The following is a 19,719-nucleotide window of genomic DNA, read 5'->3' as shown; positions in this document are numbered from 1 at the left end:
GTCCTTTGTCAGCATATACAGTATGTCTGTTCACAGATTGTTAGTTAGATAAGGCATTCATATTCGTTACCACATTAAATTGCCCGGTGCTGTACAAAGACTATTGATGGCTTTTACAGGCTCCTAAATGAGACTTGTGTTTTTTTTATTAAACTGTTGCTTCCTTTAAATTTTCAAAATTTGGGTCTTAAATAATGTGATTATTATGATAACTAGATTGTGGCCCGATTCTAATGCATCGGGTATTCTAGAATATGCATGCCCCCGTAGTAGGACAATGATGATTCCAGAATTCGCGGCAGACTGTACCCGTCGCTGATTGGTCGAGGCAACCTTTATGACATCATAAGTCCAATGAAAAATAGAAAAAAGATTGGAGCGCACTTACCCCCCTGGTGTGGTATACTTCACTTTATTAGGACATAAAAAACGAACAGCAGGGAGGGACGGGATCAGCTACGGACAACGGCCGTTTCGTGCTTAATGGCACTTCAACGGGTCCTCAAGAGGACCATGGTCACTTGCACATTGATTTCTTTGCGTCAAAATATGATTTGGTTGTTATTTATATGATGTTATTACTTCTTGGGACTCATATCTGGGTTGCCCGCCTATTCCTGTGCTTTGGTGTATTCCCACTGTATTTTATATGTATATTTTACTTTTGTTTGGTTAAAATAAAGTTAATTGTTTTTTACTGACCTTGTGTGAAGGCAGTCTTTTGGTGGTATTATTATATTTCCTTCATGGTCTTTCTTTGGTGGATATATTTTTGGTGTTGTATATATATAAATATATATATCTATATACATATATATATAGATATATATATTTATGTGTATATATATATAAATACAGTTGAAATCAGAAGTTTACATGCACTATATAAAAATACACATTTGCTTGTTTTTCTCAATATCGCACATGAAATCAGAATAAACCCTTCCCGTTTTAGGTCAATTAGGTTTACCATAATTATCAATAACTGCTAATTGCCAAAATAATGAGAGAGAATGTTTTAAGGCATTTTTATTACTTACTGCAAACTCAAAAGTTTACTTACATTTATTTAATATTTGGTACCATTGCCCTTAGACTGAACAACTTGGATCAAAAGTTTGGGATATCCTTCTAAAAGTTTTTCAAAATAGTTGTTCAGAATTTAGGCCCATTCCTCCTACAAAACTGATCCAGTTTTGTAAGCTGTCTTGCTTGCACCTGCCTTTTCAGCTTTTTGTGCTCATATAACTTTCACTAAGATTTCAGATTAGCCTGTTAGTTTTATGGCTTGTTCACTATCGATACTAAAGGCTAGGTGATGCAAATTTCCTTGCTTTAAAAAACCCAGCCTCCTCAAATCTTGTGTCAAAAAACAGCAGCCAAGGATTGTTCAAAGCAGATGCCTAGCACTCTGAAAACAAAAATGGTGGAGGCCTATAAAGTAGGAGAAGTTTATAAGAAGATAGCAAAGTATTTTCATGTTGTCCTTTCCTCAGTTTTAAATGCAATTAAGAAATGTCAGTTAACAGAAATAGTCGAGGTCGAGATAAGTTCTGGAACACCAAACAATATTTCAGTGAGAGCAGCTCGTAGGATTGCTAGAGAGGCAAATCAAAACTTGACTGCAAAATACCTTCTGAAAATTTAGCGGACTCTGGAGTTGTGATACATTGCTCTGCTGTTCAGTTACACGTGCAAAAATATTGCCTTCAAGGAAGAGTAATCAGAGAAAACCTCCTCTGCATCCTCACCATAAAATTCAGTGTCAGAAGTATGCAAAAGAACATCTATACAAGTCTAATGCATTTTGGAAACAAGTTCTGTAGACCTATCCAGCATCCATTTTTTAAGGGTCATGTTGGGGTTCCTATTAGATAATCTCAAGGAAAAAATCCGGCACACTGTTTTCAAGTCAAAAATGGAAATAAGTTTATTTGAGATATTTATAAGTCTTCTCTTTCAGATCAATAAGTATCGCACAACATAAGGACCATTAAGGTACATGGTATGGGTATCATAATTCAACGTTTCAGCTATATTATAAGCCTTTATCAAGAGATACCTGAATATAAGACAATACAAAATAATATTTAGTACATAACATTTGAACAAAACAAAGTATATACATAATTTCGTAGCGAACTTGAATAGAATAGCAGAAAAAATGAAAAACTCCATCATATATGAAGAGAACACAGAAAATTGATGTCAAAATCAAGTGACCCTACTAGGTAAAAAAATATATAATAATATCATAGTCATACTATGAAAAAATATATATTAGGACAGAGACCACCTCCCGGGGGCACAATATTGCTCTACATCCTGATGGGCCTTTGAAAAGAGTTGATACTTAACAACTGGGAGATATCGGAAGCCTTGGGTGAGAGAGTTCCATTTGTATATAACTGTCTGTGTAAGCTACCACATGAAAATTGAATGTGGGGAATTATACTCATCTTGGCACTATAGGAGCTGCACATAGTGGATCAATGGTGGATTAAATACATGGAGTTTTTCTAGGATACAGGTTGTATTTTGTTTTACCTGATTTATTAATGGTTAATCTGGCAGCTGCTTATTTTTCTTATTGGTGCTTATCACTCAACTGTTCTTATTATACTTACTTTACACTCAGCCATTTACATGCAATTATTCTGGCCCCTTGGGCATAGGTGCAATAAGGGGATAATGTGTTTCTTATTTCCCCTTATCTCCTTGGCTGTAGTGACACTTAGTAAGTAGCCATGATAAACTACCTGTTTTATGGCATTCAGGTTTTGTTGTATGCTGTGTCTGTTTTTTACGTTTTGCTCTAATTGCATATTAAAAGTTATGTTTTAATCCCAAATATTAATATATATATCTATCAAAATATTGGGAATACAGTCCTTAATTTACGGTTTTAAAGTTTTTTTCTTAAAACAAGTTTTCTAATTGTACAAATGTTTGGGATGTCCTTCTCACAATAGTTGGTCAGAATTTGGGATCATTCCTTCTAACAAAACTGATGTACCTGATCCAGGATTGCACAGTAGGTCGCCTTGCTCGCACCTATCTTTTCAGATTTGCCTAAAAATTTCCAATAGGATTGAGATCAGGGCTTTGTGATGGCTACTCCAAAACATTAACTTTGTTATCCTTAAGCCACTTTGTTACCATTTTGGCAATGTGCTTCGGGTCATTGTCCATTTGGAAGACCCATTTCTGCCCAAGCTTTAACATCATGGCTGATGTATTGAGATGTTGCTCCAGTATTGCCACATAATCTTCTTTTCTCATGATTCCATCTATTTTGTGAAGTGCACTAGTCCATATTGCGGCAAAACAACTCCACAACATGATGCTACTACCCTCATGGATTATAGTTGAAACGGTGTTCTTAGGCTTCCTAGCGTCTCCAGTTTTCCTCCAAACATAACGATGGTAATTATGCCCAAAAAGTTCAATTTTAGTTTTATCAGACCAGAGGAAATGTCTCCAAAAATTAAAGTCTTTGTTCCTTTGTGCATTTTCAAACATTAATCTATCTTTTTAGGTTTCTTTGGAGTAATGGTTTCTTTCTGGCAGAGTGGCCCTTTAGCCCATGTTGATACAGTACTCATTTCACTGGGGATATTGACACAATCTTATCATCTTCCATCATTATCTTCACAAGGTCTATTGATTTTGTCCTTGGGTTGATATGCACATGACAGACCAAAGCACGTTCGTCTCTGGGACACATAACCCGTCTCCTTCCTGAGCAGTATGATGGCTGGACATTCCCATTTTCTTTGTACTTGTGTTTAATTGTTTGTATAGATTAACGAGGCACCTTCAGGTATCTTGAAATAGTACCCAAAGATGAGCCAGACTTGTGCAACTCCATAATTCTCTTTCTGATATCTTGGCTGATTTCTTTAGACTTTCCTATGATGCTGCACAAAGAAGCAGTGTGTTTCAAGTGTGCATTAAAATACACCCACAGGTGTGTCTCTAATTCAGATGTTGCCAGAAAACCAGAAAAATCAGAAGCTTCCAAACACATGACCTCATCATATGGACAGTCCAGAATTGTTCATAGGCATGGTAATCTTAGTGTATGTTAACGTTTGACTTTGCAGTAAGCAATAAAAATGTCTTAAAACATTTTCTCATTATTCTGGCATTTGGCAATTGTTAATAATTCTGGCAATCCTAATTGACCTAAAACAGGAAATAATTATTCTGATTTCATGTCAGATATTGAGAAAAACATGCATATGTGACTTTTTACATAGTGTATGCAAACTTCTGTTTCAACTGTGTGTGTTTATGCATATATATAGATAAATAGATAGATAGATAGATAGATAGAGAGAGAGAGAGATAGATAGATAGATAGATAGATAGATAGATAGATAGATAGATAGATAGATAGATAGTGCATTGCGAAAGTATTCAGCTCCCTGGAGCTTTTCAACCTTTTTCCACATATCATGCTTCAAACATAAAAATACCAAATCTAAATTTTTGGTGAAGAATCAACAGCAAGTGGAACACAATTGTGAAGTTGAACGGAATTTATTGGTTATTTTAATTTTTTTGGGAAATTCAAAAACTGAAAAGTGGGGCGTGCAATATTATTCGGCCCCTTTACTTTCAGTGCAGCAAACTCACTTCAGAAGTTCATTGTGGATCTCTGAATGATCCAATGTTGTCCTAAATGCCTAATGATGCTATATATAATCTACCTGTGTGTAATCAAGTCTCCATATAAATGCACCTGCTCTGTGATATTTTCAATGTTCTATTTGAAGCACAGAGAGCATCATGAAGACCAAGGAACACAGCAGGTAGGTCCGTGATACTGTTGTGGAGAAGTTTAAAGCCGGATTTGGATACAAAATGATTTCCAAAACTTTAAACATCCCAAGGAGCACTGTGCAAGCGATCATATTGAAATGAAAGGAGTATCATATCACTGCAAATCTGCCAAGACCCGGCCGTCCCTCTAAACTTTCATCTCAAACAAGGAGAAGACTGATCAGAGATGCAGCCAAGAGGCCCATGATCACTCTGGATGAACTGCAGAGATCTACAGCTGAGGTGGGACAGTGTCCATAGGACAACAATCAGTCAGACACTGCACAAATCTGGCCTTTATGGAAGAGTGGCAAGAAGAAAGCCATTTCTCAAAGATATCCATAAAAAGTGTCGTTTAAAGTTTGCAACAAGCCATCTGGGAGACACACCAAACATATGGAAGAAGGTGCTCTGATCAGAGGAAACCAAAATTGAACTTTTTGGCAACAATGCCAAGCGACATGTTTGGCGTAAAGGCAACACAGCTCATCACCCTGAACACACCATCTCCACTGTCAAACATGGTGGTGTCAGCATCATGGTTTGGGTCTGCTTTTCTTCAGCAGGGACATGGAAGATGGTACAAAACTGATAGAGATATACCCCAAGTGACTTGCAGCTGCAATCGCAGCAAAAGTTGATGCATCAAAGTATTAAGTTAAAGGGGCCGAATAATATTGCACGCCCCACTTTTCAGTTTTTGAATTTCCACAAAAATGTAAAATAACCAATACATTTCGTTCAACTTCACGATTGTGTTCCACTTGTTATTGATTCTTCACCAAAAATTTACATTTGGTATCTTCATGTGGGAAGCATGATATGTGGGAAAGGGATGAAAAGTTCCAAGGACCTGAATACTCTCGCAAGGCACTGAATATATACACACATACACACGTAACTGTTTTGTTCTTATCCACCAGAGAGGGCTCATTTAGGACCAAGCGATCTTTGTCACAAGCACTTGAAAAAGTGAGTGGACACTTTTCTTGTGCATATACAGTTCTCTTTATTGCTCTGTAAGCAGTTTTCTTATTCCATCTGCAGACAAAGTAACACTCCATGCAAAGTTCCGATTTGAAGTTTCACAAACCAGTGTTTTGTATTATGTACCACAGTGTTAACTTTGCTAACTAGTCATTTTCTGAAAAAACATGTTTTATTTGTTTCCAGGTAATATCGCAAGCAAGTGGAAGTATTTCACATCATACTATACATACTCAGCCTGTTGGAAAACATTTTGACAGAGTTGACGACTTCTTCATTCCCAGCACAACATTGATTATCAATCATATCAGGTATGAAAGATGTTATACTTAACAGACAAGTAAAAAGTAAAATGATGCATGGGCCAAATTTCCAGAACAATAGAAGGTTAGCTTAATATATTAGAAAAGGAAAAAGAAAAATTTTACGTCAATGATTAGACATGTAAAAATGGCATTCTTAAAAGAAAATACTATACAGTAGGAAAACTGAAGAATATTCTTCTTACCCATCAACTTTCACTCCAAGCTTAATCGCCTAATTACATCTCACTGCTTTACAGATTAGTCTTTGTTGTGTGAGGGGTTGCCTCGCTCCGCTGTTTCACCAAGGTAGGCACAGGACCAGTCCTAGTAGTAAATCACCTGCTGGTTTATTGTAGGCAGCATAAACCTTTGAAGGGTTCAGCAAAACAAACAGAGCCTTTCTGGCAAAAAGGTAAAACAAAGATAAAGTCTGTCAGAGTCCAAGTCCTGCAGGCTTCACTTCATGATATGCACACAGCATCCTTAACTCCAAAGGGAGCCATGTGGGAGTTCCACCTCTCTCCCAAAACAATACACAGACTGAACCATATGTCCAGTTATATACAGTTAGGGCCAGAAATATTTGGACAGTGACACAATTTTTGCGAGTTGGGCTCTGCATGCCACCACATTGGATTTGAAATTAAACCTCTACAACAGAATTCAAGTGCAGATTGTAACGTTTAATTTGAAGGGTTGAACAAAAATATCTGATAGAAAATGTAGGAATTGTACACATTTCTTTACAAACACTCCACATTTTAGGAGGTCAAAAGTAATTGGACAAATAAACATAACCCAAACAAAATATTTTTATTTTCAATATTTTGTTGCAAATCCTTTGGAGGCAATCACTGCCTTAAGTCTGGAACCCATGGACATCACCAAACGCTGGGTTTCCTCCTTCTTAATGCTTTGCCAGGCCTTTACAGCCGCAGCCTTCAGGTCTTGCTTGTTTGTGGGTCTTTCCGTCTTAAGTCTGGATTTGAGCAAGTGAAATGCATGCTCAATTGGGTTTAGATCTGGAGATTGACTTGGCCATTGCAGAATGTTCCACTTTTTGGCACTCATGAACTCCTGGGTAGCTTTGGATGTATGCTTGGGGTCATTGTCCATCTGTACTATGAAGCGCCGTCCAATCAACTTTGCAGCATTTGGCTGAATCTGGGCTGAAAGTATATCCCGGTACACTTCAGAATTCATCTGGCTACTCTTGTCTGCTCTTATGTCATCAATAAACACAAGTGACCCAGTGCCATTGAAAGCCATGCATGCCCATGCCATCACGTTGCCTCCACCATGTTTTACAGAGGATGTGGTGTGCCTTGGATCATGTGCCGTTCCCTTTCTTCTCCAAACTTTTTTCTTCCCATCATTCTGGTACAGGTTGATCTTTGTCTCATCTGTCCATAGAATACTTTTCCAGAACTGAGCTGGCTTCTTGAGGTTTTTTTCTGCAAATTTAACTCTGGCCTGTCTATTTTTGGTATTGATGAATGGTTTGCATCTAGATGTGAACCCTTTGTATTTACTGTCATGGAGTCTTCTCTTTACTGTTGACTTAGAGACAGATACACCTACTTCACTGAGAGTGTTCTGGACTTCAGTTGATGTTGTGAACGGGTTCTTCTTCACCAAATTAAGTATGCGGCGATCATCCACCACTGTTGTCATCCGTGGACGCCCAGGCCTTATTGAGTTCCCAAGCTCACCAGTCAATTCCTTTTTTCTCAGAATGTACCCAACTGTTGATTTTGCTACTCCAAGCATGTCTGCTATCTCTCTGATGGATTTTTTCTTTTTTTTCAGCCTCAGGATGTTCTGCTTCACCTCAATTGAGAGTTCCTTTGACCGCATGTTGTCTGCTCACAGCAACAGCTTCCAAATGCAAAACCACACACCTGGAATCCACCCCTGACCTTTTAACTACTTCATTGATTACAGGTTAACGAGGGAGACGCCTTCAGAGTTAATTGCAGCCCTTAGAGTCCATTGTCCAATTACTTTTGGTCCCTTGAAAAAGAGGACGCTATGCATTACAGAGCTATGATTCCTAAACTCTTTCTCTGATTTGGATGTGGAAACTATCATATTGCAGCTGGGAGTGTGCACTTTCAGCCCATATTATATATATAATTGTATTTCTGAACATGTTTTTGTAAACAGCTAAAATGGCAAAACTTGTGTCACTGTCCAAATATTTCTGGCCCTAACTGTATCACATGTATTAGTCACGTGATCATTACATCACTGCAGGTCCTCAAGCACCTGCAGGTCCAGCAGGGAAATGGGTACGGTGAGCACCCTCCCACCCACAATGAGGGTGCTCACTTAAAACCGGCCCATTGAACTCTGTACATGACCTCTCAGCGCCTAGTATGCTGGAAACTGAAAAACATTTTGGCTTCACATCACCGACCAATGCATACGCAGTGACACGTACCTTTCCTCTACAAAGCCAGTGACTCTGTTACATATCCCCCCTCTGTTCAAAGCCAGGGGTTTTGGCACCATCAGACACTAGACAGTGAATCCGGGAGAGGGCATCCACATTGCCATGTAACTTCCCTGGCCTGTGTTCGACATGTGATGAAAGTCCTGGAGAGCTAAGAACCACCTAGTTACCCTGGCGTTCTAACCCTTTTTCTCACTCAACCATCTCAGTGAGGCATAGTTTGACAATAATTTGAATCTACGGCCCAGAAGGTAGTACCTTCGCGTATCTATGGCCCACTTTATAGCCAAACAGTCCTCCACAATTGCATAATTCTTCTTGCAAGAAGAGAGTTTTTGGCTCTACCTTGCAGATAACTGCCCCTGTGTCTCACTTCAGAAGCCCCTTAGCTCCATTGCTGGTGATAGAAATTCCCTTCTAGAAAATCGCTATAGACTTGGTGGGTCCTTTTGTTAAGTTGACACGCGGCCACCAATACATCTTGGTTGTGAGGGATTATGTGACCTGATACTCCGAAGCAGTGCGGCTGAGAAACTTGTCAGCTAAGAGTATCGCCCCGAAGCTGGTACACATCTTTGACTTCAGTGCTAGTCACTGATGTTGTTGCCGGCAGCTTCTCATTCATTCATCAGCAGTTTACAGCATGGACAGTCACATTAGCACCGCTCCTGGCTGTAAACTATATATCCCCGAGAAATGGGTTACGGCGTGGGACTGAACACCATACAGGTATGCTATATTGTTGTTTTTATATTCTTTCTTTTTTATAGGAGATCAAGGGCGTCGCATGGATTAAGAGAACAAACTGTGGCAAACTGTGTTTATTGGTTTATTTCATTAAAAGACTTTTTTCTGGCTGTGTCTCTTTTAACCCATTAACAACTATAGGATTAGCAATGGATAGGTGTCTTATTGACACCTCTCCATTACTAAGCCGGATTGATGTCAACTTACAATAAAAAGGTGACATTAACCCCCTATTACCCCATATGCCACCACTACAGGGCAGTGGGAAGAGAGAGGCTAAATGCCCAAATTGGTGCATCTTACAGATGTGCCATATCTGGAGTGGCTGTGAGCTGGTGTTTGTATCCAGGAGGGCAATAACCATAGTCCATCCTAGGCTATGAATATCAAACTGCATTTTCTGGCTATTAATTATAGGGGTGACCCCATGTCAATTTTGGAAGGGTCACCCTATTTTAATAGCCAGTAAAGGCTATATACAGTATACAGCTGGCTGCTGAGATTCATAGCCTGGGAAGATCCATGGGTATTAACCCCTTTCTAAGCTATAAACATTGGTCCCCAGTCACTGCCTTTCCCTCTCTGGTGCAGAAAATTGCATGGGAGCCCACACCATTTTTCCCCAGAAAAGATTATTTTATTAAATAAATACAAGTACCATAATTTACACACACTATACTAATTGCATTGGTCACACATATCTATATATCAAACTATTATGCATGGATTTACTGTATGTATACCATGTCTCCTATCCTGTTGGCTGTTGCATTGATTATACAGAAGCTGACAAAAGAATTAGCGGCTATTCTTCTATCTATATCTCTATGCAATATAAAAATAAATATATATGTTTGTCACTGACATATAAATATATATATACTAGCTATTGAACCCGTTCTACGCCCAGGTGGCGAGCATTTATATTGGTATATGGTCTCCATCATGTGCTGCTGCCATCCTGCGCTCGTTCCGTCATGTGCTGCTCCCATCCTGCGCCCCCGTTCTGTCATGCGCTGCTGCCATCCTGCGCCCATTCTGTCATGTGCTGCTCCCATCCTGCTGCCATCCTGCGCCCGTTATGTCATGCGCTGCTGCCATCCTGCGCCCGTTCTGTCATGTGCTGCTGCCATCCTGCGCCCGTTCTGTTATGTGCTGCTCCCATCCTGCGCCCCCGTTCTGTCATGCGCTGCTGCCATCCTGCGCCCGTTCTGTCATGTGCTGCTCCCATCCTGCGCCCTCGTTCTGTCATGTGCTGCTCCCATCCTGCGCCCCCGTTCTGTCATGTGCTGCTCCCATCCTGCGCCCCTGTTCTGTCATGCGCTGCTGCCATCCTGCGCCCATTCTGTCATGTGCTGCTCCCATCCTGCTGCCATCCTGCGCCCGTTATGTCATGCGCAGCTGCCATCCTGCGCCCGTTCTGTCATGTGCTGCTGCCATCCTGCTCCCGTTCTGTCATGTGCTGCTGCCATCCTGCGCCCGTTCTGTCATGTGCTGCTGCCATCCTGCGCCCGTTCTGTCATGTGCTGCTGCCATCCTGTGCCCGTTCTGTCATGTGCTGCTCCCATCCTGCGCCCCCATTCTGTCATGCGCTGCTGCCATCCTGCGCCCGTTCTGTCATGTGCTGCTCCCATCCTGCTGCCATCCTGCGCCCGTTATGTCATGCGCTGCTGCCATCCTGCGCCCATTCTGTCATGTGCTGCTCCCATCCTGCGCCCGTTTTGTCATGTGCTGCTGCCATCCTGCGCCCGTTCTGTCATGCGCTGCTGCCATCCTGCGCCCATTCTGTCATGTGCTGCTCCCATCCTGCTGCCATCCTGCGCCCGTTATGTCATGCGCTGCTGCCATCCTGCGCCCGTTCTGTCATGTGCTGCTGCCATCCTGCGCCCGTTCTGTCATGTGCTGCTGCCATCCTGCGCCCGTTCTGTCATGAGCTGCTGCCATCCTGCGCCCGTTCTGTCATGCGCTGCTGCCATCCTGCGCCCGTTCTGTCATGTGCTGCTGCCATCCTGCGCCCGTTCTGTCATGTGCTGCTCCCATCCTGCGCCACTATTGTATTATATGCCCTCGTATGCTGCTGCCATATAAAAAAAAAAAATACCATACTCACCTATCGTCCGGCTCCACTGCGGGTGTGTGTTCAAGAAAATGGCTCCGGAAAGCGCGGACTGCGCAGGCGCCGATTCCGGCAGCAGGAATCGGCGCCTGCGCAGTCCGCGCTCTCCGGCGCCATTTTCTTGAAGACACACCTGCAGTGGAGCCGGAGTGTGTCTTCAAGAAAATGGCGCCGGAAAGCACGGACTGCGCAGGCGCCGATTCCGGCAGCAGGAATCGGCGCCTGCGCAGTCCGCGCTTTCCGGCGCCATTTTCTTGAACACACACTCCGGCTCCTCTGCCTGTGACTGGACTCTGTCACAGCAGAGGAGCCGGAGACGGAGCCGCACGCAGCGCTGGAACGGAGGACAGGTGACTATACTTACCCTCCCTCCTGGCGCGTCCACGGTCCCTGACTCTCCGGTGGAGATCGCGGTATGCGTTCAGTGCTTACGCATACCGCGATCTCCTGGGAGCGTCACTCTGTGGGGGCCAGACTGCGCCGGCGCTTGCGCCTGCGCAGTCTATAAAGGCTTCGGACAGAGTGACGCTCCCAGCGTTATATTATAGATATGTATATACTGTATATACACACATCTATTCTATCTGTATATACCGTATGTATTCTATCTATTCTAACCTGTCAGTGTGATTTTACTGGAGCTGCATATGAATTGCTGGCTTTTCAAAGGACACCAGTGCGTAAAAATCGGACAGCACTCACATGCTGCGAGTGCTGGGTGATTTTTTTCTTTCACCCATTGACTTGCATTGGACTCCCTACTCATTGAGAATTCCCGAGTATTAGGACCTACTCGTTATGAGTATAGCGAGTCTGAATATTTCACTACTCGCTCATCACTACCTTCACTCCATTGATGGAGACAGCACATGCCTGGGGACCATCACTGGGTTTAAAGTCCACCCCGCAGACCAGTTAAGCATAATATGAGTACTGTCTACCAAGACTGCAGTCCATAGGTTCAGGAACTATATTGCACCAGGCGGCTGCATGCCCAGGATTGTGACACCGTCAACAGATCACTTCTTTCATCCCAGTCTTACAGATCCCCTCAGCAAGATTGGGTCATCCCATGTTGTGGATTTAGCAGCCCTTTTTGGTGATTTCGTCCCCTTTTGGGTATTCCAGTAGAGGGACATAGTAAGATCTGGTCTCAACATGGATTTCTCAACCACCTGGTACCTCTCAACTAGTCAAACCAAATCGTTTTCCTTCCTGGGATTGCCTTGGGCAACCTAGGTCTGTATTGGCCTGGGTAAGGAATGAATGAAAAGGTCCATCTCCACATGCTCGACTGTTGTGAATTCTGTTGTCGGGCTCCCTCCTGTGGTCATGAATGGTACTTCGGCTGGTTCTGTCCATGGACTTCCTCTGGTGGGTGTTTCTGAGTTTCATTCCACAGGTGACGAGGTTAATTCGTTAGCTGCTGCTCTATTTAACTCCACTTAGATCTTTGCTCCATGCCACCTGTCAATGTTCCAGTATTGGTCTAGTTCTCTCCTGGATCGTTCTTGTGACCTGTCTTCCCATCAGAAGCTAAGTTCCAGGTTGTATTTCTTTGGTTTGCTATTTTTCTGTCCAGCTTGCTATTTAATTTGTTGTCTTGCTTGCTGGAAGCTCTGGGACGCAGAGGTAGCGCCTCCGCACCGTGAGTCGGTGCAGAGGGTCTTTTTGCGCCCTCTGCGTGGTCTTTTTGTAGGTTTTTGTGCTGACCGCAAAGTAACCTTTCCTATCCTCAGTCTGTTCAGTAAGTCGGGCCTCACTTTGCGTAATCTATTTCATCTCTGTGTTTGTATTTTCATCTTTACTCACAGTCATTATATGTGAGGGGCTGCCTTTTCCTTTGGGGAATTTCTCTGAGGCAAGGTAGGCTTTATTTTTCTATCTTCAGGGCTAGCTAGTTTCTTAGGCTGTGCCGAGATGCATAGGGAGCGTTAGGCGCAATCCACGGCTATTTCTAGTGTGTTTGATAGGTTTAGGGATTGCGGTCAGCAGAGTTCCCACGTCCCAGAGCTCGTCCTTTATTATCAGTAACTATCAGGTCATTCCGTGTGCTCTTAACCACCAGGTCCATTATTGTCCTGACCACCAGGTCATAACACTCGACCATCTGGGCTGGAGTAGACAACTCAGCAGCTACTTTTTGACCAGGTGTATCAAGTCAAACATCTGTGAGCAAGGTGGTTTATTGCCTGCATATGCCCAGCAGTGGACTCGCTGAGCCCTAACAGACATTGTCACTCCAGGCGTGCCAGTATCTCAGCTTTTAACTTCCAATACTCCTTGGCTTCCTAGAGGGCTAAGTCATAATATGCCTTCTGGGGCTCCCCTGTCAGATATGGTGCCAGTACCTCTGCCCACTGCTCTGGCAGAAGTCTCTCCTGTTCGGCCACCAGCTCAAAAACTGTCAAGAAGGCTTCCACATAATCCCCTGGAGTCATTTTCTGCATAGCTCACCTTACCATTTTCCGGATGTATGCATCACTGTTGTGAATTCTGTTGTCGGGGTCCCTCCTGTGGTCATGAATGGTACTTCGGCTGGTTCTATCCATGGAATTCCTCTGGTGGCTGTGGGTGTTTCTGAGTTTCCTTCCACAGGTGACGAGGTTAATTCGTTAGCTGGCTGCTCTATTTAACTCCACTTAGATCTTTGCTCCATGCCACCTGTCAATTTTCCAGTATTGGTCTTGTTCACTCCTGGATCGTTCTTGTGACCTGTCTTCCCAGTAGAAGCTAAGTCATGCTTGTTTTTCTCTGGTTTGCTATTTTTCTGTCCAGCTTGCTGTGTTGTTGTTTCTTGCTTGCTGGAAGCTCTGGGACGCAGAGGGAGCGCCTCCGCACCGTGAGTCGGTGCGGAGGGTCTTTTTGCGCCCTCTGCGTGGTCTTTTTGTAGGTTTTTGTGCTGACCGCAAAGCTACCTTTCCTATCCTCGGTCTGTTCAGTAAGTCGGGCCTCACTTTGCTAAATCTATTTCATCTCTGTGTTTGTATTTTCATCTTTACTCACAGTCATTATATGTGGGGGGCTGCCTTTTCCTTTGGGGAATTTCTCTGAGGCAAAGTAGGCTTTTTTTTTCTATCTTCAGGGCTAGCTAGTTTCTTAGGCTGTGCCGAGTTGCATAGGGAGCGTTAGGAGCAATCCACGGCTATTTCTAGTGTGTGTGATAGGATTAGGGATTGCGGTCAGCAGAGTTCCCACGTCCCAGAGCTCGTCCTTTATTATCAGTAACTACCAGGTCATTCCGTGTACTCTTAACCACCAGGTCCATTATTGTCCTGACCACCAGGTCATAACAGTACAGGTGGCCAAAAGTACTAATGCATCTCAATAGAGGGATAAGAGAAGTTCTGAGACCATTTTTTTTTCTTTGCAGTGTGTTTTGTCTCTCTTTTCCCCTTTACATCTGGGTGGTTCAGAACACAGGTGTAGACATGGACATTCAAGGTCTGTCCTCTTTGATGGATAATCTCACTATAAGTGTACAAAACATTCAAGATTTTGTGGTTCAGAATCCGATGTCAGAGCCTAGGATTCCAATTCCTGATTTGTTTTTTGGTGATAGATCTAAGTTCTTGAATTTCAAAAATAATTGTAAATTGTTTCTTGCTTTGAAACCTCGCTCCTCAGGTGACCCTGTTCAACAAGTAAAGATCATTATTTCTTTGTTACGTGGTGACTCTCAAGACTGGGCATTTTCCCTTGCGCCAGGGGATCCGGCATTGCGTGATGTTGATGTGTTTTTCCTGGCGCTTGGATTGCTTTATGACGAACCTAATTCAGTGGATCAGGCAGAGAAAATCTTGCTGGCTCTGTGTCAGGGTCAGGATGAAGCGGAGATATATTGTCAGAAGTTTAGAAAGTGGTCTGTGCTCACTCAGTGGAATGAATGTGCCCTGGCAGCGATCTTCAGAAAGGGTCTCTCTGAAGCCCTTAAGGATGTCATGGTCGGATTTCCCATGCCTGCTGGTCTGAATGAGTCTATGTCTTTGGCCATTCAGATCGATCGACGCTTGCGTGAGCGTAAAGCTGTGCACCATTTGGCGGTACTATCTGAGCATGGGCCTGAGCCTATGCAATGTGATAGGACTTTGACCAGAGCTGAACGGCAAGAACACAGACGTCGGAATGGGCTATGTTTTTACTGTGGTGATTCCACTCATGCTATCTCCGATTGTCCTAAGCACACTAAGCGGTTCGCTAGGTCTGCCACCATTGGTATGGTACAGTCTAAATTTCTATTGTCCGTTACTCTGATTTGCTCTTTGTCATCCTATTCTGTTATGGCATTTGTGGATTCAGGCGCTGCCCTAAATTTGATGGAATTGGAGTATGCCAGGCGCTGTGGATTTTTCTTGGAGCCCTTGCAGTATCCTATTCCATTGAGAAGAATTGATGCTACGCCTTTGGCCAAGAATAAGCCTCAGTACTGGACCCAATTGACCATGTGCATGGCTCCTGCACATCAGGAGGATATCCGCTTTCTGGTGTTGCATAATCTGCATGATGTGGTCGTTTTGGGGTTGCCATGGCTACAGCTCCATAATCCAGTATTGGACTGGAAATCTATGTCTGTGTCCAGCTGGGGTTGCCAGGGGGTACATGGTGATGTTCCATTTTTGTCTATTTCATCTTTCACTCCTTCTGAAGTTCCAGAGTTTTTGTCAGATTATCGGGATGTATTTGATGAGCCCAAAGCCAGTGCCCTACCTCCTCATAGGGATTGCGATTGTGCAATTAATTTGATTCCTGGTAGTAAGTTTCCTAAGGGCCGATTGTTCAATTTATCTGTGCCAGAACACGCCGCTATGCGGAGTTATATAAAGGAATCCTTGGAGAAGGGTCATATTCGCCCGTCGTCATCATCGTTAGGAGCAGGGTTCTTTTTTGTGGCCAAGAAGGATGGTTCTTTGAGACCTTGTATTGATTACCGCCTTCTCAATAAAATTACAGTCAAATTTCAGTATCCTTTGCCGTTGCTGTCTGATTTGTTTGCTCGTATTAAAGGGGCTAGTTGGTTCACCAAGATAGAAAAACAAGCAGGACTTAGCTTCTACTGGGAAGACAGGTCACAAGAACGATCCAGGAGTGAACAAGACCAATACTGGAACATTGACAGGTGGCATGGAGCAAAGATCTAAGTGGAGTTAAATAGAGCAGCCAGCTAACGAATTAACCTCGTCACCTGTGGAAGGAAACTCAGAAACACCCACAGCCACCAGAGGAATTCCATGGATAGAACCAGCCGAAGTACCATTCATGACCACAGGAGGGAGCCCGACAACAGAATTCACAACACATCACCTTCCAGAGATGAAGAGGAGAGCGCCAGCCTTATCTGAACCGCCTCTGCGAGGAGCTCCATTTGTTGTGTTAGCTCCTCCAGCTGCTGTCACTGCTGCTTCTGAAATTGCTGAAGCTCCTGTTCCAACAGCTTCTTCGTTTCCTGTTGTGCTAGCTTTGCCTGTTGACTACCAAGTTGGTGTTGCTGATGTGCCTGCACGAGATGTTTCACCAGCTCCTCCATGTTGCCGGATGTCTCATGCTGGATGGCGGATTTCACCCAGGACATGCAGTTGTCTACAGCTCTATCCAGGTTCCTGGACTGCTGCCTGCAATTGAACCACTATGTGTGAGGGGTTGCCTCGCTCTGCTGTTTCACAAAGTTAGACAGAAGAACAATCCTAGTAGTAAATCACTTGCTGGTTTATTGTAGACAGCATAAACCTTCGCAGGCTTCAGGAAAATAAACAGAGCCTTTCTGGCAAAAAGGTAAAACAAAGATAAAGTCTGTCAGAGTTCGTGTCCTGCAGGCTTCACTGCAGGTAACGCAAACAGGATCTTTAACTCCTATGTTAGCCACATGGGAGTTCCACCTCTCTCCCAATACACCACACAGACTGAACCACAGGTCCAGGTATATATCACGTGTATTAGTCATGTGATAAGTCAATGGCCCATTGAACTCTGTACATGGCCTCTCAGCACCTAGTTTGCTGGAAAAACATTCCAGTTTCACTTCACTGACCGCTGCACGTACCTCCCTTCTTCTACAAAGCCAGTGACTCTGTCACAACTGTTATATACACATGACAGGTGAAGACAGAGAGCATCCACCCACACACACCAAAACTTAAATGATACTAGCGTGCCAGTGTGCACCGTTGAGAGCCTTTTATTTGCTAGGCTCCATCCCAAACACACAAGCCAAGTCAGCCGACATATCGCCCTAGGGCCAATCCGGAGATGCCACATCACGAGAGCAGACAGCATCCAACCAGCAATGAGAAGACGCCACATCACGGACATGCTCAGTAAGGTGATCTCTGGACTTAGACTCCGGAGCACAGGGCTGCACAAAAATATCACTGGTTACCATAGACTTAGCTTGAGGGCCAGCAGTTACCAAGTTAATACCACGAGCCTGAGCAAGACGCTGGGACCAACATCTGTGCTGAAGAGCACTCGCAGTGGCCAGGCCAGAATGGGAGACCACAGCACCAGGCAATGCTTGGGATCTATTCCGTGCAGCAGAAAATCCCGACACCTAGAACATCCATCAAGACCAAGAGGATCTGTTCCATGTTTCTCTGCTCTTTGATCTTGTCCATAGCACACACAGTTGGGTGAAAGTGTTTGCCACATCCTGATTTCCTTTTCTTTTGCATGTTTGTCACACTTAAATGCTTCAGATCACCAAACAAATTTAAATATTAGACAAAGATAACACATGTAAACACAAAATGCAATTTTTAAATAAAGGTCTTTATTATTACGGGAACAAAATCTAAACCTACAGGGCCCTGTGTGAAAAAGTATTTGCCCCCTAAACCTATTTACTGGTTGGGTCACTCTTAGCAGCAAAAACTGCAATCAAGTGCTTCCAATAACTAGCAATGAGTTTTTTACAGCGCTGTGGAGGAATTTTGGCCCACTCATCTTTGCAGAATTGTTGTAATTCAGCTACAGTACATTGGAGGGTTTCTGAGCATGAACCAGCTTTTCACGGTCATGTCACAGCATCTCAATTGGGTTAAGGTGAGGACATTGACTAGGGCACTCCAGTGTCTTAATTTTGTTTTTCCCAAGCCATTCAGAGGTGGTCCTGCTAGTGTGTTTTGGATTATTGTCCTACTGCATAACCGAAGTGCGCTTCAACTTGAGGTCACAAACAGACATTCTACTTCAGGATTTGTTGGTAGACAGCAGAATTAATGGTTCCATTTACCAGAGCAATTCTTCCAAGCAGCAAAAGAGCCCCATCTCTTCACACTATTACCATCATAATTTATTGTTGGTATAATGATTCTTTTCTGAAATACTGTGTTACTTCTACACCAGATGTAATGAGATATAAATCTTCCAAGAAGTTCAACTTTTATCCTGTCAGTCCGCAGAGTATTCTCCCAAAAGCCTTGGGGAACATCAAGATGTTTTTGGCAAAACTGATGCAAGCCTTTATGTTCTTATTGCTCAGCAGTGATTTTCATCTTTGAACTCTACTATGTAGGCCATTTTTGCCCAGTCTCTTTCTTATGGTGGAGTCATGAACACTGGCCTTAAACTAAGGCAAGTGAAGCCTGCAGTTCTTTGGATGTTATTGTGGCATCTTTTGTGACCTCTTGGATGAGTCATTGCTGCTTTCTAGGGGTAATTTTGGTCAGCTGGCTACTTCTGGGAAAATGGGTCACTGTTCCATGCTTTTGACATTTGTGAATAATGGCTCTCATTGTGGTTTGCTGGAGTCCCAAAGCTTTAGAAATGGCTTTGTAACCTGTTCCAGACTGATAGATTTTAATTGCATTATTTCTCATTAGTTCCAGAATTTTTTTTTTGAGCTTGATGTCTAGCTTTTGAGGATCTTTTGTTCTACTTCACTTTGTCAGGCAGGCCCTATTTAAGTGATTTCTTGATTAGAAACATGTGTGGCAGTAATCAGGCCTGCCTGTGGCTAAGGAATTTGAACTTGGCTTTCCTAACATGTGATAAACCACATCTAATTAATTATAGAAACTTGATTCCAGCTCACCCAGTTGCTCTATGCTCATCCACCTGGGGCTCAGACACCGGCCTCACCCTCGCCTCACATCAAAGAAAATAGAAAAACTGGAGTCCAGCTCAACAAGACTGGATTTTTCTTTTCTTTTTATTTTTCAAGAAGAAAATATAGTGCATACTCATGAGTAAGACTGCCTAGTGCAGTCGAAACGCGTCGACTGGGTCATGTCGACCATGTAAATTTTTCTTTTATATGCACTATATTTTCGTTTAAAAAAGGAAAAGAA

At 43.2% G+C, this 19,719-nt stretch overlaps 1 protein-coding gene across 4 annotated transcripts in view; it reads left to right on the top strand.

The window, feature by feature from the left end:
- FSTL5 (follistatin like 5) overlaps nucleotides 1-19,719 on the top strand; it is a 1,350,822-nt gene that overhangs the window by 1,328,997 nt on the left and 2,106 nt on the right. For all 4 annotated transcript variants that reach the window (XM_069744171.1, XM_069744169.1, XM_069744172.1 and 1 more), the window contains one exon: nucleotides 6,001-6,125. In XM_069744171.1, the coding sequence (XP_069600272.1) occupies nucleotides 6,001-6,125 (125 nt within the window). The remainder of the gene's footprint in view (nucleotides 1-6,000; nucleotides 6,126-19,719) is intronic.

The sequence above is a fragment of the Ranitomeya imitator genome, chromosome 1 (assembly GCF_032444005.1).
Source record: "Ranitomeya imitator isolate aRanImi1 chromosome 1, aRanImi1.pri, whole genome shotgun sequence".
Classification (NCBI taxonomy): Eukaryota; Metazoa; Chordata; class Amphibia; order Anura; family Dendrobatidae; genus Ranitomeya; species Ranitomeya imitator.
Note: the sequence above shows the minus strand (reverse complement) of the source record. Positions and strands in the feature narration are given on the sequence as shown.